Here is a 21,797-nt window from a genome sequence, read left to right as displayed (position 1 = left end):
TGCGTGTCGGGAGGTGTCTGTTGGTATGAGAAACATTGCTATGGCATCTGAGATATGGCAGAGATGTGAATCTTCCCTCTGCCTCTGCATCCTGCTCCATCTCCTGTCCAAACCTTCTGCCTGCACAGTGAAGGATGCCTGCACAGTGCTCCCAGCCCCCTGCCAAAGGGTGCCCAGAACACCCCTCAACACTGAGCCCAGGGGTTTCTCAATTGCCCTGGGACAGAGAGTGGAGCCAACTCGGTGCACCCACAGCAGGCTGGGGACACCCATGGCAGGCCCTGGGGACTTGGACACCTGCCAGGTGGGCACTCTGCCAGGGCCAGACACAGTGATTAATGCTCTGATGGCAGCTAAGCCCCTCTGGAAACATGGTTTAATATCCGATCCAGGGAGATCTGCCAGCACCTGCGAACGTGCCTGCGGATTAGGGGCGGCCGCGCCACAATCATCCGTAGATACAGCCCGAGATTAAGGTATTTTTTCCAAAAGATTAGTTGGTATTAGGGGGCTGATAGGGAGCTGCCCCTGCTGTGGCTGCACCTGCATTTAGGATATTGGATGACATCCTCAGGGCCTTTGGGACCGGCAGTAATTCCACACCCTGATGAAATTGTGGCGCTAATCTGGGGGGACCGCGGTGCCAGGAGGGTCCCTAGAGCCAGGGGTCCTTGCCACAGCTATGGCTCGCCCAGGTTGGTGATGGCCGCGCTGTAGATGAGGTCGGAGATGGAGCCCAGCGAGGTGGGGAGGCCCCGAGCGGGGCTGTGGGATCCCGGCGGCGGCAGGGCAGGGGCCGGGCACGGGATGCTGCCGTCGAGGGATGCCGCTGGGGGACCCCGCTCCCCGGGCGGCGGCAGCGGCTGTAGCGGTGGCTGCTCCGGCTTGGCGCTACGGATCCTGCGGGCGCGGCGGTTCTGGAACCAGACCTGGGACGGGCGAGGGGAACTGTGAAACAACGACAGCGCCCCGACAGGGTGGCCCCGCCGAGGAGAGGGGGCCCCCGGAGGGAAGGAGGAAAGGATGGAGGGGAGGGTCCCGCCTGCGCTCACCTGGATCTTGGCCTCGGGCAGCTGGGTGAGCTCGGCCAGACGCTCCCGGGTGGCGATGTCCGGATAGGGCACGGCGGCGAAGGCCCGCTCCAGCTCCGACAGCTGCCCCCGGCTGAACGTGGTCCTCCGCCGCTTCCGCGGCCCCCCCGGGCAGGGACAAGGACAGGGGCACGGCCCCTGGGAGCCGCCCCCCCCCGCAGCCCGCCCGCCGCCCGGCCCGCCCGCCCCGTCGGGGAAGCGGAGCAGCGGCTGGGGGGCTCGGGAGGTGCCCCGGGGCGCGCTCCTCCTGCCCGGCTCCCCCCGGCCCTCCGCCGCCCCGGCTTTTATCTCCCCCCGGTCCCCCCCGGCGGGCTGGGACCGCCCCGAGCGGGCGGTGCTGTCCCCCCCGCCCCAACCCTTCCCAAGGGCTCCCGGTGCCTGTCCCAGCTCCGCGTCCCCGATGGCAGAGCCCCGGCAGCCCCGACTGACTCCCCAGCATCCCCGGGGACCAGTAGCCCCACCAGCTGCTCGTACAGGTCTCCGCAGTGCCGCCGTCGGGGCACGGTGGGGATCGTGAGGATCCCAGGGCTCGGGGACCCACCTGCCACCCGCTCCTTGCGCCCCCTCCCCCGCCTTGCGACCGCCGCTCTCCCGCAGGGCTGGCACCGGTCAATGTTTAACCGGAGCGGTGGTACCGGTTGTGCGGGGCAGCCGGGGCCGGCTGAGGGTGGCTCCCGCCGGGACCGGCCGGGCGCCGCGGGCACCCCGAGCACCGGGTGCTGGGGGGCGCATGGAACCAGAGGGGGAGCGGGGCGGGGACCCCCAGCCGGACCCCCGGCCCAGAACGCTCCCACGAGGCCAGGAGAGACCGTAAGTTTTCGGGGAGACAGAAGAGACAGAGGACACCCCGTTCTGGAGCAGCAGGATTTGTGCAGTGACTGCTCGACTGATACAGGCAGCGGCGGGTGGCGCCCGAAAAAGGCTGGGGGGGACAGGACCGTCCTTCTGCGGCGACATGGCGGGGAGAGTGAGCTCTGTCCCCTGCCAGGCCTCGGGGCACAGTGGAGGTGGGAGGACGGTGCGAGCGCAGCATGACGGGGGATCCCGAGGGCAGACCCCAGAGCTGGGAGCACCCACCACCCTGCTGCCCTCTGTCCCCCAAAGGAGTCCTGGAGAGGAGCGGGAGGGCCCCGTGGAAGGCAGAGAGACGCGTCTGAGAGTGGTGTTAAGGTAAGGGGAGACGAAAGGGCTCAGACGAAAGGAACCTCCCTGCCTGAGACGAGGTCACAGCAGGGCTCCCCAGGGACCCCATGCAGCGACACGTCTGTGTCCCCATCCACACCCCACCGTTAGGGTCCGGCCACTGACCTGCACGGAGACGCGGAGAGGTGACCAGCAAGTTGTACACAGCCTCGGTGACGGTGCCGTCCACGTAAGTGCCACCTCCCCGTCGGGGTGTCGGGGTCGGGGAGGGCTGCGGCACCCTCTGAGCCGCCGCTGTCCCCACGGCCAGGTAAGCGCGGCCAGGCACGATGCCACCTTCGGCTTCAGCGCCGTGTTCGACGCCGGTGCCTCGCAGGAGGCTGTGTTCGAGGGCAGCGGGATGAGGCAGCTGGTGGAGCTGGCAATAGACGGGTGAGTCCCGGAGAGGCCCCCGCAGACCCAAACCCTCCGTCCACCCCACGCCGGGCCTTTCCGGCGCCTTTGCACTGCCGGGGCTGTGTCGGGAGGTGGCATCGCTGTGCCACCGCCTGCGGCCGTGCCTGACACTCAGCATCTTCCACAGCTTCTCCTGCACAGTATTTGCCTTCGGGCAGACCGGCTCGGGGAAAACCTACACCCTGATGGGACCCCTCGCCCAGGTACAACGCTGACCATCTGACCTGATCCTGGTCATGGGATGAGCTCTTCCCACTCGGTCATGGGCTCTGGGAGCAGGTGGGTGCCCGATGTGACCGCTCACTATCCTGGCATCTCTGCAGAGCGAGACCCAGCCGGCTTCCCCGGCCCTGCTGGGGCTGATGCAGAGGTCCTTCACCTGCCTCCTGGATCAGAGCCGCAGCCGTGGTTCTGACCTGGCTCTCAGCGCTTCCTACCTGGAGATCTACAACGAACAGGTAAATGCCTGCCCAGCCGCCGGCTCCGGCCCTGGTGGCACCCCCGCTCCCCCGGTGCCTTCCATCTCCTCAGATCCGGGACCTGCTGAGCCCGGGGCCACCGTGCGCCCTGCCCCTGCGCTGGAGCAAAACCCGCGGCTTCTACGTGGAGAACCAGCTCAATGTGGAATTCGAGAGCCTGGACGCCATCGTCAGCCTGCTCCTGCAAGGTGCTGAGCCACAGGCACAGGCCTGGGACACGTTAAGGGCGTGCTAGACCCGGCATAGGAGGATTCAGCCCCCACAGAAAGTCTCCAGGGCTGGTGGTGCTCTGATGGCAGCCGAGAGGAGCAGCTCCCCGTCCTGCTGCAGAGCCGAGACAGGCTCGTGTCTGGCAGGGGGTGGTGGGCAGTGGATGCTGTGGCGTTGGGATGTGAGGTGTCGTACAATCAACTCCTCCCCCGGCAGGATCCCAGAGACGCCGGACCTCGGCACATGCCCTCAACAGGCACTCGAGCCGCAGCCACGCTCTTCTGACCATCCACATCCGCAGCCGAGCCGTGAGCGCGCATCCTGCTCCTGGGGCGGGCTGGGGGGCTCAGGGCTCAGAGCCGGGGTGCAAACAGCCCCACGGTGTGGGGGGCACGCTCTCCTCAAGGATACACGAGTGGGGCTGGAGTGAGCAGCCGGGAATCCTGTCCAAGATCCAGGAGTCGGGACAGTGCTGTGGGCCATGGAGGAGGGGTGACGGGGGCCAAAGCATCACCCTCCAACGTGGTTTCTCCAGGCCAGCGCCTGCCCCAGCAAGCAGGGCACGCTGTGCTTCGTGGACCTGGCTGGCAGCGAGCGAGTGAAGGAGACCGGCTCCAGCGGGGAGCTCTCCGTGGAGGCAAACAGCATCAACCGCAGCCTCCTGGCGCTGGGTAAGAGCTGATGGATCCGCCCTGGGAGAGCCCTGCTGGCCCCCGCCAGAGCCCTGTCACATCCTTTGTGGCTCATCCTCCGACAGGACACTGCATCTCCCTGCTGGCCAAGCCCCGAGGGAAGCGAACGCACATCCCCTACCGGGACAGCAAGCTCACCCGGCTGCTGGCTCGCTCCCTGGGCGGCTCGGGCATCACCCTGATGGTAAAACCGTGGAGGAGGCTGGGCAGGGGTCTCACCCCATGAAGGGGAAGGCTGGAAAAGGATGGTGACCCTCTGGATGACAGTCCAGTTGCATCTCTTCTTCCTTGGCAGGTCGCCTGCATCTCCCCGTCCTCACGCTGCCTCTCAGAGACTCTGAGCACGCTGCACTACGCCAGCCGTGCACGGAGGGTCACCACCAGACCCCTGGCCAACAGGGTATCGCAGACAGGGAACCCCTCTGAGCTCCTCTGCCCGGCTGGGACCCCCCTGACCCACCCCTTTATCCCCCCACCCCTGCCAGGTGTCCCGGGAGAAGCTGCTACAAACCTTGGAGCAAGAAATCCATGCCCTGCAGCTGGAAAACCTCTCCCTGCGCCAGCAGCTGTGCCTGCCCAGAGTGCCTTTGAGGAGCAGGGAGGTCACAGGGAACACTCCAAAAGCATGGGCGGGCTCGGGAGACAGGTACGGCCCTGCAGGGCAGCTCCCACCAGAGGGAACCCCAGCCTGGCCCAGCCTCTACGGTCTCCTGCGGGACTTCGTGGTGGAGAACGAGCAGATGAGGTATGTATGTTTGTGTAGGACCCCTGAATAGGGGATCAAGGGGCTGACAGGGCAGCCAAAGCCCCTGGCTGGGCAGCACCCTGCACCAACCAGCCTTCCTCAGGGACTCCGTGAGGCTGGGCAGGGCTCTCCGGAGGCTGCCAATGCCCTGCCGGGCTTCCTCACTGCTCCCCAGGCAGCCCCATCTGTCCCCAGAGCTCAGTGGTGACATCCCAGCTGGCGCATCCCACAGAGTCAGCCGCAGCTGCTGTGACAGCCAGCCCCTGCTCCGGAGTGCCCGCACCCTCCATGTCCCCCCCAGGCGCTCGGTGAGGCACCGGCGGCCCGACACGACACCCAGCTCTGTCCCCCGGCTGCCGGTGAGCATGGGGGGCTGGGGTCTGCAGTCATCCTGCCCACGGCAGAGTGAGGATGCACAGACCACCCACCCACTGCTGTCCTCTCTTGCAGAAGCTCCCTCCTGCCTCCAGCCACCCCAGCTGCCAAGTGTGCCCACAGTGCTGCCCTGTGATGCCACCATGTGTGCCAGCTGATGCCACCATGTTCCAGGTACAGCCCCAGGGGTCTCTCTGGAGGGGGTGGCACAGGTGTGGCACAGCCACCTTGACCGCTCTGCTCACCCCCAGGTGCTGCCAGAGCCCCCCATGCCACAGCCAGTCCCCCCCAAGGGAAGTGCTGGTCTTCTGTCACCTGGACAGGAGGACACAGCTCTGCCTGGCTCCCATCAGCCCCAAGGGCACCCCCAGCCCCAGCAGAGGAAGCGGTGAGAGCCACTCCTTGGGCATCAGCTGCAATTCCCTGGAGATTCAGGGGGTGGTGAGACAGTAGGTGAGGGTTTGTTCATGTGTCCTCATGGCAGGAGCCATGGCAGGAGCAGGAGCTTGTCCCAGCAGCACCCACTGCACCGGGAGCTGCCAGGCCCTGAGCGCGTTCCCAGCCCTGAGGGAAGGGTCATCCCTTCAGCCCCACCGTGGCCAGGATTGCCAGAGCCCAGAGGTGAGGAGGGCAGTGGTGGGAGGCCAGGCAGGGCCTTGGATGGGCACCCATCCCTGCACAGCCATTCACACATGGGGCTGTGGAATGATGCTGGGGGAGACGGAGACCTGACCCTGCTGCTCCCCACCAGCAGCCGCCGGCACCGTCCCTCTCCTCCAGTGGGAAGAGGCATTGGACTGGCTGGCAGAGCAGATCTGAGCTGCCACAGGCACAGCACGGATGGGGCCAGCATCAGGGATCTGGCACAGACTGGGGGGACAACCACAGCCCTCGGGGACATGGGATGTTGGACCACAAGGACTGCGCAAACCTCGGCACAACAGTTGGACAGATGGACAGACAAGAGCCCTCCAGCCTGCATGGCTCTCACAGTTTATTTCTGTCTAGCTGGGCCTGTGCTGCTGGTGGCTCCAGGGATCCCATCAGGCGCTCTCCTCCGTAGGCTGGGGGCAGCCCAGCCAGTACTGGGCGATGGAGCGGGGATAGCGTGGCCGCACCAGGTCCACACGCTTGGTGCGCAGGTTGACACGGTAGTACTTGTCTAGGGGAAGGGGACGTGGCTGTCAGGACTGTCCCCAGCTCTGGGGAGCTGCCAGGCCTCACTGCCAGCATCTTCCTACTGCATCCCAGAGCCCTGGGACACTGCAGAGAGAGAGGAGCCCTCCCCGTGGCCCGGCAGCCCCGATCCCACATCATTCCTAGATCCTGACAGACTCACCTCCTACAAAGAAGTAGACACTCTGGAGCATCTCACACGTGGAGCCCGACAGCCCATCACTTTCAACACCTGCTGAGTCGGGGTCATTTTGCAGCCAGCTCCAGAATCCCAAATTCAGTGACCGGTGGTGGTTGTACCTCTTGCGCTGGCGGCGAGACTTCCTCCTCCGGGGCTGGCTGGAGGCCACGTAAATGCGGCCGGCCATGGCAGCGTCCAGCCGGCTGGGCAGCCCCCGCCAGTCCCAGCTGATGTACCTCGGGCCGCTCGCCCCGGCTGCAAAAGGAGCAGAGGGTGAGTGAGAGAGGCAGCAGCGTGTGGGGTGAGCTGGGCCCAGCCCCACAGAGAACACCCAGCACCCGCTCCGAGACCCACAGGAATGCTCCAAAGGATGCCAGCCCGGATGGGACGTGTGAGTGACACAGGAGCGGCTCCCCACTCCCTTGGCTGGGGTCAGCCTTGTGCTGCTGAGCCCCCTTCTCTTCCTCTCTATCTTTCATTCCCTGTGCCCAGGCTGGGGTTTTCCTGTGCCATCTCCAGCTCCAGTGATAATAAACAGTCCCCAGCAGTGACACCATGGTGTGAGGCAGCTGCTGATGGGTTTGTGGAGCATAAGGGCTGTGAGGGTGGGATTTGGGATGTTGTGGGAGGTGCAGCTGTGGCCTGGGGGGTTCCTGTTCGTGGCCTGGGCAGGATGTGATGGCTCATCCTGCCCTGATAGCTCATCCTGCCCATCTGTGCTTCCAGGCATCGCTCCCTCCTCCCTGTGTGTCTGCATCCCTCGTGCCCTGTCAGTGCCCGCTGTTGGGACCCTTCCCCCGGGGCTGGCCCAGCCCTTACGCATCCTGCTGCCAAAGAGGAGCTGGAAAACATCCTCCCAGCTGTCCCGGTTCATGAAGGCGTAGTGCTTGAACACCGTGGAGGGGGAGGACTTCTCGCAGTCGGCCTGCGTGGGCTGCTGGGCAAAGTCGTAGGACCAGTAGTACTTGTCTAGGAGAGGATGAGCAGGGTGTTAGTGGGGGACAAGCACTGGAGGGGTGTCCAGCCTGTGCCCAATGGTGCCAGGCTCTGCCAGGAGCAGGGGGGCTGCCCCCCTTACCCTTGAAGAAATAGACTCTCTCATTGCCGTGGTAGCTGTGGGCAGGGAGGGCGAACGCTGCGTCCACATTGTTGGGGATGCCCTCAAAGCCCTCGGAGATGTCCCGTGGGTACCCAGGGTCCAGAGCTCCGTCATCAAAGCGCCAGTACTGGGTGCCCTGGGGAGTGGGGGGCAGAGAGGGGTTACAACATCCCCCAGCCACGGGTCTGCCGGGAGGAGCGAGTGGATGCTGGGGAGCCCCATCATGAGGCTGTGGTTGCTTGGGGGTCCCAGAACAACCACAGGGATTTGGGGTATCTGGCAACCACTTGTGTGTGTGGGTGCATGGAAGGTGTCAGAAGGGGATAAAGGGTGGGTTGGGGGGCTGTGCTGTCCACCCTGGGGGTACCCCCAGCCCTGCAGCCCACCTTGAAGAGGTAAGTCTTGCCCTGGCAGTTGATGCGTGTGAAGGCTGCATCGATGGGGCCCTCGATGCCCCAGACATCACTGATGAGCTTGGGGTAGCCAGGCCTCACACTGGTCTTGTCCAGCTCATAGAAGTACTTCCCTGAGAAGAGAGGAGAGGTAGGGGCAGCAGGAGGGACTGCAGACACCAGCACAGGGTGACAGCATGGCAGCGTGTCCCACGTGCCTGGGGAAGGTCCCCAAAGTACCTCGGAAAGCGTAAAGGGAGCCGTTCTTCAGGTCAGTGAAGGCATCGAAAGGTTTCCCATTGCACAGCTCCTCAGGCTCCCCAGACCCATCTGTGGTGGGGTCAGGCTGCTCTGGCAGTGTCCCCCCAGGGGTTGGCTTGCTCTCTGGTGTGGTTTCCACCAGCACTGGGGATGTGGGCAGCCCTGTGGGGGATGTGGGCAGCCCTGTGGGGTCTGCCACGGGCACCTCGTCCGTGGGAAAGTCGACGGTGAGGTTGTAGTCCAGGTAGTCGTCCTCCGGCAAGGCAAAGACATCTCCCCGGGTCACTGCAGGAGGGAGCAGGCTGGTTCCCACCTGGTCTGGGTGCAGGAGATGCTCCCTCCCAGGCAACAGAGATTTATAGAATCATGGAGACATGAAGGTTGGAGAAGCCTTCTAAGATCATCAAGTCCTATTTAACCCAGCACTGCCAACCATGTCCCCAGTGCCAGAAATACAGAATTTTGGAACACTTCCAGGGATGGTGATTCCACCTGGGCCTATTCCAATGCCTGAACACCCTTTCAATGAAGACATTTTTCCTTCTATCCAATATATCCAATTAGCACGGATCCCACGGCCCGTATGGTGAGGAGCCAGCTCCCAAAAACCCCATGTGCTGCAGGAAATCCTGGTGCTGACTTCACCCCCTGGACACAGGTGAGAGCAGAGCTGACCAAGCACAGACCCCACGCTGTGGAGCACCCACAGCCCGTTCCCCCTGTGCCCTGGCCAGGAGGGTGGCCGTGGGGACAGTACCTTTGGCTTTGCAGACGGTGGAGTAGTCGCTGCAGCAGCTCTGGTAGTACACACAGAGGGTGTCACACTGGCACTTGTGCCCTGCATCAAAGCCTTCTTCACAGCGGCCCTCGCAGGAGTCTGCAAAAGCCACCCCACAGCTCAGGAGGAGTGATGTGGAGTGGGGCAGTGGGGCCCATGCCTCCCCCCCAGCCCAGCCCCACGGGGTAGAACAAATTTGGGGATGTCCTGGTTGAGGATACCCCACCTCTTCATGGTCAACTCCATCACCAGGGGCTACAGCAGCTCCCACTCAGGTCCTGCTGGGATGGGAGCCACGGATTGGGCTGTGCCATGGTCACAGTTCCGTGCTGGGAGCCCGGACGTGGGACGGGCAGGGATTTCCCAAGGCACCCCTGGCTTGTGTGCTGCCCACTTGCTTTGAAATAAGCGTACCCCCATCCTGCAGGGTACAGCCAGTGTGGCCGTGGTCACCATCCTCCCCACCCGGCCCAGGAGCCGCTCTTGCTCCATCCCCAGAGCACCTGGCAAGGGGCTGGCAGGCTGAAGCTCACCTTCTGCAGCATGGCTGGCAGCGAGCAGGGCCAGCACCAGGGCAGGGAAGAGCAGCCTCATCCTGGGTGTCCGGCAGCACAGCCCTCCTGCGACTGTGCGGGCTGGAGCACAGCACAGCCCCAGCATCCACTGTTTGCTCAGCCTGCCCCAGAGGGAGAAAGCAAACAGCCCAAGGTCGGAGCAGGGGAAAAGGGGCAGAGATGATCTCCCACCCAGCTTCCCCCACAGTCCACGCTGAACTGGGGATGTCTGGAGGGGGACAGGGCTGCCAGGAGTGAGAGCAGCTCCTCCCCAGCCCCGGTGCAGGTTGGGCACTGTTCAGAGTGGGGAGGGACAGCAGAAGGACAGTCAGGAACCACTTTTAAGGCCCTGCCATACTTCAAAGCAACCAGCTGTTTCCCAGCCTTGTTTTGGCAAAGACAAAAGCCCAAATGAGATGAGACAGGGCAGAGATGCTCAGAAGACAAAGGGGAAAGCCCTGGGCTTACACTTGCCCAAAATATGACCATTTTGGAGGGCTTGTTCTTGGGATCTCAGTTTTCTCAGTGTCAAGGCTGGGAACAGACCTGGAGAGCCTCAAGGCAGGGTGGCTTGGGATGGGTCAGGTGCCACCTCTGTGCGTGGGGACCAGAGGCCAGAGGTGAGCGGCTGGGGGCAGGAGCCATCAGCGCTTTCACTGCAGAAGGCAAACAAAAGCCTGTGTATTTTGCTCCCATCATTCCCTTCCCAACCAATCTTTTTGGTTACTAATTAATGTTGATTCAGCTCTTTTGGCAGCTCCTGATAACTCTGGGATGTTTATTTAATCAGGGGCAAGGAGCAAACACACACGAGGCTGCAGCAATCCTGCCTCTTCTATCTCAGCTGGGACAGGAGCTCCGTGGGATCTGTCCCAGCCCTTGGGCAGGAGTGGTGCAGCTTTAGGAGATGCAAGATCTGGGGAGGGAGAGAAACCCGAGCAGAACACCCTCTTGTCCAGGGGTCTCTCCTCTGCCAGCTCAGACACGGGCAGTTCCTGGCATCTCCTGGCATCGTCTGCTGCTGGCATCTTGCTGGAAAGAGCTTTATTTGGTTTTGAGACAGGCATTTCCACCTGGAAGCCCTGGGGAGCTGAGGGCAGCTACCAGACATGGGCTTTTGGGGCAGAACTTCTCCTGTGGCCCTCACCCCGCTCCTTGTCCCCTGGCCTCAGCTGTGGCGGGGCTGGCACTGTCCCCAAGTGCCAGCCCCAGCTCAGTGCTGCAGCACAGCTTCGTCCTGTCCCTGTTGAACCAGTCCTGGGGGACAACAGCCCTGCGAGGGTTCAGGCTCGCAGGAGGCTCTAAGGGAGAAGGGCTGGGCATTGTCTGAGCTGCTTTGGCTGATCAGCTGAGACAAAGCTCCCTTCTGTTGCTCCAGGCTCCCAGTCACCAGCCAGGGGCCCACGAAAGCTCAGTGAGCCCTCCCCTGCCAGGAGCAGACCCCAGGAGAGGGGTTGGTTGGATAAAGGGGGCCGGGGGAGCTCCTCCGGCCAAGGGCTGAGCAGAGCCAGTGAGGAGAACTCGGGAAACGGGGCTGACCCCCCAGGACAAGGCTGGGAACTGCTGCAGTTCCAGACTCCAGGCTGCTGGGTCTGAAATCTCTCCCAAAAAGCAAAGCAAAACTAAAGGCAAAGCAAAGCACAGCTCTCTGGGATAGTCAGGACAAGCCTAAAGGGAATGGTTTGAATTCTGCTTTCCCCGGGCAGCAAACCCCCTGCTGCTCTACACTGCAACAGCTCTTATGGTTACCCCTGAGTAACAATAATTTATCAGGAAAATCCTTACTGGTTCTGTGCCGAGCTTCTCCCGCAGTTTTGTGCTGCTCGGGGTGCCTTGTCTGCTGTCCCTCCTCGTGGGATGATGTCCCTTTCCTCTGTCTGTCCCCTCGTAGTGGATTCAGAGAGGATTAAGAGCGACTCTGTCACATCCAAACATCAACTCGAATTTAAGTCTCAGGCTGACCTGGCAACAACCTGATTTTGGGGTCAAGGATTTAAGCTGCTCCTCCCAGCACACCGAGAAATGCCCAAAGCATTTAAGCATTTCTGCCCTGAGCACGTCTGGCCTGGAAAAAAGAAAACAAAAGAGGCCCAGGCTGCCTCTGCTCTTTCTTTTATCATGCAAATCCCGAGCCCACCCAGAAGAGCTGCCCTGAATTTTCACCAAGCAATGGGTATTTGCTTCCTGCTGATACCAAACGGGTTCGAAACACTGTGCCAGGGTGGTCACAGCCTCACCGTGACCACCACAGTGCCTGGTCCCCTTTACCTCCACCCTGTGCCCCCTTGCTGGTCACAGAGGGTCCTGAAGAAATGTCCCACAAAATCAGCCTGGGGGTCCCTGCCTGCCGTGGAAGTGACACCGCAGCAGCAGCTCGGGCACAATGGGGGGATGTGGGCCATGGGGACAGCAGGACAAGCCCCAGCTCAGGCTGGACAGGGAGAGCTGTGGAATAGAATGGTTTGGGTTGAAAATGAAAGATTGTCTGGTTCCAAATCCTGTCACGTCCCACTAGACCAGGTTGCTCCAAGCCCTGTTAACCTGGCTTTGGACACGCAGGGCTGGGACATCCACAGCTTCCCTGAATAAGTTACTTCACAAATAAAAATTTTCTCCTAGTATCTAATATAAATCTCTCGGTTTTTATTTTAAAACCTCTCCCCCTTGTCCTATCGGTATCTTTGTGTAAAAAGTCACTTCCCCCTCCCGATTTTTTTTTTTTTTACTTTTTTTTAATGAGCCCTGTTTAAGCACTGAAAGGCCACAATCACAGAAATTTAGGTTGGAAAAGCCATTATCCCGGCACTGCCAAGCCCACCACGGCCCCAAGTGCTACATCCCCGCTTCTGTTAACCCTTCCGGGGCTGTGGCAGGAGGGTCTGGGGGGGATCTGCAGCGGGAGGGGGCTGCAGCTGCCGGGACCGAGCCCCTCCTTGGAGAGGCGGCGCCTGCTCCCGGTGACATCAGCCCCGGGGACCGGGATGCTGAGCCCGGCCCGGGGAAGGCGGATCCCGCTCCTCTTCCAGCTCCGCATCCCGACAGGGCAGAGCGGGGAGCGGGACTCACCCTCCCTCCCGTCCCCTGCTGTCCCCGGCCAGGCGGGACCCCGCGGGAGCGGGGGGTCCCTGCAGGCTCCCCGGGGGATGCTGCGGTAGCGGCGGCCGATGCTCGCCCTGCTGCTGTCGCTGCACACGCTGGGCCGCTCGCTGGCCATGGCGAGCGCGGAGCGGCTGGCCGTGCCGCAGTGTGGGAGCCGGGCGGGCGGGGGCAGCCCCCGGGAGCACGGCGGGGTCTCCCCCGGGGTGGGCAGCGAGGTCCGGGAGGCGCTGGAGCGGGTCCTGCCCGTTCTCCGCCGGGCCATCGCCCAGGCCAGGCAGGCGGCCACCCCCGAGGGGCTGCGGGCGGCTCTCTCCGAGGTGTTCCGGCTGGTGGAGGAGGCCTGGGGGATGCCCGCCGTGGGGAGGGACGTGGCCAAGGTGCTGTGCGATGTGATCCGCCTCGAGGGGGGCCTGGACCTGCTGCTCAACCTGCTCTACACCGCCGAGCTGGAGACCAAGTGCCAGGCAGGAAAACTCCTGGAGCAGATCCTGGTGGCGGAAAACAGGTGAGTCTGCAAAGAGCCCCTCGCCCTGCCAGGCACAGCCCTCCCCACCACCCCAGCACTGCCAGCTCCCAGAATGGTTTGGGCTCAAAGGGACCTTAAAGAGCTCACCTCAACCCCCTGCCATGGGTAGGGACACCTTCCATAGACCAGGGTGCTACAAGCTCCATCCAGCCTGGCCTTGACCTCACCTCCACCTTCCAGACTCCCCTGCTGTGGGTGCTCCCAGCTGCACGAACCCCCTGGGATCCCCACCACATCCCCCCACACCCAGGCTCCCTGACCCAGGTCCGGGCAATGCCCGTGGGCCGCTCCCTTCCCCCTCAGCTGGACCAGCCCCAGCTCAGGGATGCTGGGGAGCACTGGGGTGTCCTCTGAGCCCCCTCAGCTGGACCAGCCCCAGCTCAGGGATGCTGGTGAGCACTGGGGTGTCCTCTGAGCCCCCTCTGCCTCGCTGAGCTGAGTCAGTTTGGCTGGCTCAGAGCATCTGATCCAAAGGACGAGACGTGACTCCCCTTTAGCCATGACTGCAGCAGGAGGAGGAGGACAAAGCCACTTGCCAGAGCCTTCCTGCTGCTGCCCAGGGCTGGAAGGAAGCCATAAGGAGGGCTCAGCAGCCCTCAGGCCCTAGTTCAGATGCATGTGCTGCTGCTCAGGACAGGTGAGAGGTGCTGGGATGTCTCTGTCAGGGCACGGTGGGGTGGGAGTGCATGCCTGAATGTGTGTGTGTGTGTGTACAACAGTGCCTGTGCACATCTGGCACATTTAAATCACAGCACCCGCACACAGCTCACCCTTCCAACACCCCAAATGCACTCTGCCAGCTCTGCTCTCCCTCACAGCACCCCAACCCAGCCAGCCCCAGCCAGAGCTCTGGAAATTGTATGGAGGGAGCCTGACCAAAGTTACTCTGGCTTCCTGGGGGATGTCTCTGGCTGGGAGATTGTGGACTCGCAGCCTGGGCCTCATTTCATGCACTGGCAGGCAAAAATAAGCAGCAGCTAAACCAGGAAAGCCCATTAGGGTGGAATTTAATCCCAGGAAGCATCACTGGCATGGCCTGCATTCAGCACTCAGCTTCTTAGCAAGAGAAAGCATTTGCTGGAGTTGTTGTTTCTGCTCCAGGGGCAGTTCATGGGCCAGGGTCTTGGAGCAGCCATGGGATTCCAGCCCCTCGCTTCCCACAACCTCTGAGCAATGGCAGGGAGGAATGGGGTTCCCCTTTGGGTCCAAGACTCTCACTTACAGAATTCTCCCAGTTTGTGCACACCAGCAGAGGTGTTTAGCTGGGAGCTGGACAGGTCCTGGCTCCATCTGCAGCTGCAGGGAGTTGGGGACCCGTGTTTGTCACCCAGCTCCATGGCTGAGTCGGGGCTCAGAGCCAGACCCAGGGTTTTTTTGTTGTTTTTTTTTCCCAGGGTTCTCCACAGCATTTCCTGTCAAACCCACCCCAAGGTCAGTGAGAGCCCTGTGTGTCACAGGCTTCCCAGAAATGCTCTTCCTGCCTGCCAGCACAGGCGTGCCATCACCCCACCATGGCTGGGGACTGTGCCACTGCCCTCACGAGCGGCAGGGCATGGGGCACCTGTGCCAGCGCTGCCTCACAAACACAGCAGCTCCATCACGGCACCAAATGGCCACTGCTGAGGGCAGGAATGGCTCCACTTGGCCCAGGAAAGCTCGTGGGAGCACAGCCAAGAGCTCACCTCAGAGGGTGGGGAGGCCCTAGCACACAGAAGCTGCGGCTGCCCCATCCCTGGAAATGTCCAAGGCCAGGTTGAACAGGGCTTGGAGCAACCTGGTCTGCTGGAAAGTGTGACTGTCCCTTGGAACTGGATGAGTTTTCAGGTCCCTTCCAGTCCAAGTCATTCTATGATCCTGATTTCCCCCTTCCTCACTGCATTTTCAAGGCACAGCCCTATTCAGGTGTCATTTTAAGCACAGGCCTCCCAAAAATCAGCTGTGGCCAAGCAGTGGCCCTTGGCAACCTACCCCAGGCTCTTGCTGTCCTCTTCCAGAGGAGTGCAGGGTGAGGAAATAAAGAGCTTCCCTCCAGCTGCCATGGCAGGACAGACCCCCGTGTCCCACTTGTGTTCAGGGCTGTTTGGCTGCTCATGCAGGTGTGAAAGCCCTGTCCTGACAGCTCTGACAGCAGTGCTTAGGGGACAAACAAGTTTCACTCCCAAACACAAAACGGCTCCACACCACAGCAGTGCTGGCCCAGCAGATCCATTTCCAGCCTGGCATTAACCTACCCTGCCTGTTAATTGCGATGAAGATCCTACCTTGAGCACGAGAGCATCCAGCGAGGGGTTCCTGGGCCGTGCACCCCATCACAAGTTCTTCCCTCAACACCGGCCCACTGCATCTTGCTGTGTTGCATATCTGGCAGCTGTGTCCTGCAGGGAATCATCTGTCTGTCCTGGGATAAATGTCACCAAGGCACGGGCCACACCAGTCACTGTTCTCATTCCTTGCACATCCATCTGCTCCTCACCTGCCTCTCCTTCCCTCAGGGACCGGATCGCTCGGATCGGTCTGGGCGTAATCCTGAACTTAGCCAAGGAGCGGGACGTTCCCCAGCTGGCCCAGAGCATCTCTGGGATCCTGGAGCACATGTTCAAACACACGGAGGAGACCTGCTTCCAGCTCATCTCCGACGGAGGCCTGGACACCATCCTGTACTGGTGCCGCTGGACGGACCCCGCCGTGCTGCGCCACTGCGCCATGGCCTTGGCCAACTGCGCCATGTACGGGGGCCAGGCCAACCAGCGCCTGATGATCGAGAAGAAGGCGGCGGAGTGGCTTTTCCCACTGGCCTTCTCCAAAGACGACGAGCTGATCCGGCTGCACGCCTGCCTGGCCATCACGGTGCTGGCCACCAACAAGGAAATCGAGAAGGAGGTGGAGCGCTCGGGGACGCTGGCTCTGGTGGAGCCCTTCATCGCCTCGCTGGACCCCGAGCAGTTCGCCCGGGAGATGCTGGGCAGCAGTGACAACATCCAGGGGCGGACGGCGCAGGACCTGCAGCGCCTCGTGCCCCTGCTGGACAGCTCCCGGCTGGAAGCCCAGTGCATCGCCGCCTTCTACCTCTGCACCGAGGCCGCCATCAAAGCCAGGCAGAAGAAAACACAGGTAAAGGGTAGGTTGGCCTGGAGGAAGGTGATGGCAAAGGGAAGGGCTGCCACAGCTGGGTGTCTTTTGCTCACCAAACACCTTGGTCCTCGCCTGGCCCGGCACAGCTTGCTGGGAAGAGGATGAGGGGAGGCAAAGTGACGTCTCCTCCCTTCGTGTCCCCAGATTTTCAGTGAGATCGGGGCTACGCAGAGCCTGAAGAGGATTGTGTGCTACTCCACCAGCAGCACCACCTCCTCCCTGGCCAAAAAGGTGCTGCGCATGATAGGGGAGGAGGTTCCTCGGCGCATCCTGCCCACAGTTCCCAACTGGAAATCCTGTGAGGTGCAGACGTGGCTGCAGCAGATCGGATTCGACAAATATTGCCAAATATTCCTGGTAGGGTTTTGTGCTGGGGGAGGGATGCACGGATGGACACTTCTGCCCCATCTCACGCCAGAGGTGCAAGCATCTCACCCAGCTTTTCCTGGGACCTTTCCAGCCTGGATTTCTCTTGACAGGATCACCAGGTGGACGGGGACATTCTCCTGAGGCTGACAGAGCAGGAGCTGCAGAAGGATTTGGGGATGGACTCCAGCATCACTCGGAAAAGGTAGGACCACCACCAGGGCACACTGGACTCCCTCAGGGCCGTCACCACAGTGGCAGAGGCAGGGACAAGGTCTCTGCCTTTCTCTTCTTGCAAAAACAGGAATGGAGATCCTCCAAATGCAAAACCTGGACTGCCAGGGCTTTTCCACTACACTTTTTGCAGTCCCAGAGGGATTTCTGTAATGGGACCACTGCATGGCAGAGATGTGGGTGGGGGGAAGACCACCAATGGCACAGGGCAGGTGGGATGGTGCTAATTACCCAGAAAGATGGGAACTTACCCTTAGATGAGCTCCTCACACCTCAATGTCCCAAGGACCAGCACTCCCATGCAGCTGTTCCTCTGTTCTGGAGCTCATCCTTCACCCCGGCACGGAGCTGCACTCCCCCCTGAGCAGGTAAAAGATGTGGTACCACACATCTCCAAGTGCTGCCTGGCGCTCCATTTGTTCCTCCACCAGGTTTTTCCGGGAGCTGACGGAGCTCAAGACCTTTGCCAACTACTCCACCTGTGACCGCAGCAACCTGGCCGACTGGCTGGGGGGCATCGACCCCAAATTCCGGCAGTACACCTACAACCTGCTCACCTGCGGCATTGACCGCAACTTCCTGCACCGGGTGACGGAGCAGCAGCTGCAGGAGGACTGTCGCATCCACACCGGCTTCCACCGCGTCCGCATCCTCACTGCGGCCAGGGGTGCGGCTCCCAGCGGGAGGGAAAGGCGTTGAGGGGTGTTTGGGATGAGCTGCTGGGTGGTTTTTAACTTCTGGTGGTTGTTTTGCGCTGCCCAGAAACGCTTCACTCCCCCATCACGCTGCAAACCGCGTCCAACGGGACCGATGTGTTCATCAGCTACCGGAGGAGCACCGGCTCGCAGCTGGCCAGGTGAGTCCTGCAGGAAACGGTGAAGCCCAGAGGGAGGGTGGGTGGTCAGCTGTGGGAAAAATGTGGAATGTGGAGGAGGGAGAGGCTGCACAAAAGCTGCGGAGCAAATGGGGACAGCACACGTGATAACCTGCACAATGGACAGGCCGATCCCCAGTCCTGTCACCGCCACTGGGGCACTGTCTGACCCTTTCCTCACGCTCCTGGGGCTGTAGGGGATCGCAGCACGGAGTCAACATCACCAGCCGTGTGGGCATGTGCTGGCATCTCCTTCCCTGCTCCTCTGTCTCGCCGTGTCTCAGCCAGCGTGGTGAGACAGCAAATGAAACCTCTCCTCACGGTCCCCTCTCCTCCAGCCTGCTGAAGGTCCACCTGCAGCTCCACGGCTTCAGCGTGTTCATCGACGTGGAGAAGCTGGAGGCAGGGAAGTTTGAAGATAAGCTGATCCAGAGCGTCCTGAGTGCCCGGAATTTTGTGCTGGTCCTCTCAGCAAACGCGCTGGATAAATGCATGGAGGACCCCGAGTGCAAGGACTGGGTACACAAGGTAAGAGATGCCCCCAGCTGGGAGCTGTGTGGATGTTGGGGTGGGAGGCAGTTGGTGAGGGGCTGGTACAGGCTATGAGCACCTGCATGTTCTGATCCTGCAGGAGATTGTGACAGCCCTGAACTCTGGAAAGAACATTGTGCCTGTTACAGACCATTTTGAGTGGCCGGATCCAGAAACACTTCCCAAGGACATGAGGGCTGTCCTGAAATTTAATGGTATCATGTAAGTAAAAGCCACCTGTGCCATGGGGTGCACCTGTGGAGAACAACTTGCATAAGGAGTAGCAAAGAGCCCAAGGACTTTGGGACAAACAGATGAGGGAGGCAGAACAGGTCAAAGGGACAGAGTCACCCCAGATGCTCCGGAGCATGCAGGGAGCAAAGGTTCCCACCACATCCCAGCTGCTGCTGTGCTGGGACTCCTCTGGGTGACAGAGGGGTCACTGCTGGGAGGACACCCATCCTCAGGCAGGTTTTACAGCTCACCTGGGTTTCTTTCCCCCCCTGCTTTCCCTTTGTGCATCCCAGCCTGGCGGGGCATTCTGCAGCATCCACAGGGAAAAGGGAGCTCCTGGAGAGCTGGGCTGGTGGAAAGGGCTCTCTGGCTCCTGGCCCAAATGAACTGAGCTGTCTTGTGGCAACCCACACACAAGAGGAAAAGCAAACATTGCATTTTTCCCCTCGAATACAGGTGGTCCCACGAGTACCAGGAGGCCACAATTGACAAAATCATCCGCTTTCTCCACGGCCGCTCCTCCCGGGACTCCTCGGCTGGCTCGGAGAACGGGCTGGACTGTTTGCACTCCCTGGGGCAGAGCTAGAACCAGGACAGCAGTCTCAGAGACTCCCAGGTGACCCCTTGTTGTGTGGGTCCAAATTAATCCCTCCTGACTTTTTCCCATTTTTGAGAGAAAACCTGTGGCTCTCACTCCCTTCTCACCCTCCAAGAACAAGCCCCTGGCCCCCAAAGGCCAGCACTCACTCCCACAGCGCCTGAGGAGCCAAGCCAGGCTGGACTCTGAGATGGATTATGTGTCTTCCATGTCCCCCTGTGGGGTGGCAGGACATGCATGGGCTGTGAGGGAGACTGGCACCATCCAGACCCCCAAAAGCTTCCCCCAGAAGCAGCTCCAAAGAGGAAGGATCTTCCAAGGACTGAAAACTGGAGAAGTGTTGAGAATCCATCGTAAGGGGACACACGGGAGAGAAGAACAATTGAGAGGAATGTGTGGTTGTGCTGTGTGCCCCAGGAATATCCCTGTGGTCAGAAACTCAGAGCAGGAAAGGGCAAATAAAAACTAAGCCCTAACAAAATCTTTGTGTTTGGGAAAGATAACCCACAGGGGCCTTCTGAAGTGCTTTATCTTTCCCAGCAATGTCCCTTTATCACAAGAGCTCCTTCCCTCCTCAAAAAACTTCCACCTCCCAGTGCTGCAAAACCACTGTGTGCTCTTAACTCTGGCAGTGGAAATTTGGGGTTAGACCACGTGAAGTTTCCACAGGATCTCTGCAAAAAGGGCTTTTAAAATACCCTCCTTCCCTCCATCTGAAGTCTCAGCTTCACCACTTTATCAGGTCTGTATTTTCAGGGCACTGGAGGCTGGACTGTAACCCTGGAAAACTTGAAATCCACACAGGGAAGATGCTAATTGCTGTGCTTGTGGAGTTATTGTACACTGTGGCTGTATTTTATCCTGCTCCACAGCGGATCTCCCGTGGTCTGTGCCTTCAGCAGGAGCTGGTGAATCTCTCTGCTGACCACCACACCCCCACAGCCCTGGCTGAGCTCCCTGGGCTTGTCCCTGCTCACTGCTGGATGCAATTCCAAACTTGTTTCTTCCTATCCACCTCTTCTCAACACCCCCCCGGGCTTTTTGCGGCTCCTCACCTTAAAATATCAAGAAAAAGTGGAGCTGATGCCAAGAGCTGGCAGAGGATGGTCCAGCTGGGAGTGGGACCATCAGTGCCTGCTGCCAACACTGCTGGTGAGGAACCATGGGCATCCTGACACAAACCCTGCATTTCACACTCCAGGCTGCTGAATCACCTTGCAGAAGCCCCAGGCTCCTTTTCCTATCCCTGCTCGAGAAGAACTCAAGCCTTTCAGGAGGTAACAAGGAGTCTCAGCCACCTTGTTCTCCTCCTGGCTCTCCCTGAAGCCCTGCTTTAAGTGTCAGGAACACAAACACTTTTTTTCTTTTGGCTTGGATCCACGAAAATTTCAGGGGGCCAAAAAAAAAAAAAAAAAGTTAATTCTGGTGCTTTATGGATAGTTTTTATCAGCTCACAGTTAATGGCATCTTTGCTCTCCAGTGAAAGGTTAATAGCCATATCTGCCCAGCATTCATCAGAATTAGAATCCATCTAATCTCCAGATTAAATAACAAGAAGCCAGCAGATGAGCCCAAAGGTGAATCTGCCAAAGGATAAAAGCCTCTTGCGAGCTGCTTCGGGGAAAAGCCTTCAGTAACTGAATGTCAAGGCCTCCATGGCCACTGAAGGAGTCCCACACAAACAGTCCTAAGGATTTTTCTCCCTGCAATAAACCCTGGTGAGATGATTGTGTCTTGTTTCCCAGGAGCTCTGTAGCAATCAGCCTCCTCACCCAGCACTCCGTGTGGAGATTTCCTTGTTCTCCACAGCTCAGGTGTCTCACCTGAAACCAGATCCCATCTCCTGCTCCAGCTGCCCAGACTGTGACTCCTCCTGTTTCCCCATCATCATCTTCACCTTAATGAACTTGCCCTGCTTCTGGCTAAACATCCTATACCCAGCCCCTTCCAGCTGGAGCAGTCCCAAGGAAATTAATTCCTCTGCCCTCATCCTTCCTCATTCCTTTGCTCTGCCATGTCAAAAGTGTTTGCAGTTATTCAATCAGGCATTATTAATAAATCTGTTTTTCACTTTAAATCCCCACCTCTTTGTCTGTATCACATGCTTCTCTCCCTGCAGGCTGTCCACACTTGTTTTCCCTTGCCACCATGAAGCAGAGCTGACATTCCCAAACACTGTTCCCTGGAGGAACCCCCTCACCTTTGCACAGACTGATGCTCTGCACCCCCAGGGACCCTGCCTGCTGCCACCAGCCGTGGCTCCACTGTTGCAACTCTTGAAGGACGGCCTAGAAAAACTTTGGTTCCATTTTTTTTTTTAATAAGGCACAATAGCTGCCATCGAATCTCTCCCCACGCAGAGCCAGGTTCCGCCTCACTGCACAACACTGAGCACCTGCTTGAACTGGCACCCACAGAGTGGACTTTACTTCACAATCACTTCAGCCACAAACATCTACTGCAACGTTCAGAGCATGCCCTGTTCCTCGGGGAGGCCAATTCCAGGCTTAGCCCAGCAACCAGACCCGTAAGTCCCGTGTTCCCTGGCGTAACTGCTCGGAGCAAGTGGCG

General features: G+C 60.3%; 4 protein-coding genes across 11 annotated transcripts; 2 read left to right on the top strand and 2 right to left on the bottom strand.

The window, feature by feature from the left end:
- Positions 1-124: 124 nt before the first annotated feature.
- SEBOX (SEBOX homeobox) lies at positions 125-1,530 on the bottom strand. The gene is made up of 3 exons (XM_014254937.2): positions 1,517-1,530; positions 1,053-1,428; positions 125-929 (listed from the first exon to the last, which is right to left on the bottom strand). Exons 1-3 carry the CDS (start codon positions 1,528-1,530, stop codon positions 681-683), a joined length of 639 nt encoding a protein of 212 aa, XP_014110412.2. The 3' UTR covers positions 125-680.
- Positions 1,531-1,536: 6 nt separating this feature from the next.
- KIF12 (kinesin family member 12) lies at positions 1,537-6,068 on the top strand. 7 transcript variants are annotated; one of them, XM_088066255.1, is made up of 17 exons: positions 1,537-1,901; positions 1,987-2,261; positions 2,385-2,463; positions 2,545-2,666; positions 2,818-2,893; positions 3,014-3,148; positions 3,222-3,357; positions 3,596-3,687; positions 3,915-4,050; positions 4,137-4,255; positions 4,367-4,471; positions 4,557-4,816; positions 4,992-5,175; positions 5,267-5,365; positions 5,443-5,579; positions 5,676-5,812; positions 5,946-6,068. In XM_088066255.1, the coding sequence occupies exons 1-17, from the start codon at positions 1,704-1,706 to the stop codon at positions 6,008-6,010; spliced, it is 2,355 nt and encodes a 784-aa protein (XP_087922381.1). In that variant the 5' UTR covers positions 1,537-1,703; the 3' UTR covers positions 6,011-6,068. The 7 variants fall into 7 exon arrangements, with proteins under 7 accessions (XP_087922381.1, XP_087922379.1, XP_087922376.1 ...); XM_088066253.1 differs by having other exon boundaries at positions 5,943-6,051; XM_088066250.1 differs by having other exon boundaries at positions 2,385-2,666.
- A 100-nt stretch (positions 6,069-6,168) lies between these two features.
- Positions 6,169-11,574, bottom strand: VTN (vitronectin). 2 transcript variants are annotated; one of them, XM_005525784.3, is made up of 9 exons: positions 11,418-11,574; positions 9,612-9,754; positions 9,058-9,177; positions 8,280-8,585; positions 8,034-8,173; positions 7,627-7,783; positions 7,368-7,517; positions 6,531-6,803; positions 6,169-6,353 (listed from the first exon to the last, which is right to left on the bottom strand). In XM_005525784.3, exons 2-9 carry the CDS (start codon positions 9,736-9,738, stop codon positions 6,235-6,237), a joined length of 1,392 nt encoding a protein of 463 aa, XP_005525841.1. In that variant the 5' UTR covers positions 9,739-9,754; positions 11,418-11,574; the 3' UTR covers positions 6,169-6,234. The 2 variants fall into 2 exon arrangements, with proteins under 2 accessions (XP_005525841.1, XP_087922382.1); XM_088066256.1 differs by having other exon boundaries at positions 9,612-9,759; positions 11,418-11,563.
- A 1,222-nt stretch (positions 11,575-12,796) lies between these two features.
- On the top strand, positions 12,797-20,958 carry SARM1 (sterile alpha and TIR motif containing 1). Its single transcript, XM_005525783.3, has 9 exons — positions 12,797-13,236; positions 15,750-16,368; positions 16,534-16,746; positions 16,869-16,960; positions 17,421-17,656; positions 17,752-17,845; positions 18,202-18,391; positions 18,495-18,616; positions 19,085-20,958. Exons 1-9 carry the CDS (start codon positions 12,797-12,799, stop codon positions 19,212-19,214), a joined length of 2,136 nt encoding a protein of 711 aa, XP_005525840.1. The 3' UTR covers positions 19,215-20,958.
- The last annotated feature ends 839 nt before the right edge of the window (positions 20,959-21,797 follow it).

This window comes from Pseudopodoces humilis, chromosome 23, assembly GCF_049639895.1.
Source record: "Pseudopodoces humilis isolate 2021_Gansu_Grassland_sample_001 chromosome 23, ASM4963989v1, whole genome shotgun sequence".
NCBI classification, from domain to species: domain Eukaryota; kingdom Metazoa; phylum Chordata; class Aves; order Passeriformes; family Paridae; genus Pseudopodoces; species Pseudopodoces humilis.
The sequence above is the reverse complement of the archived record's forward strand: the minus strand, read 5'-3'. Positions and strand labels throughout refer to the sequence as shown.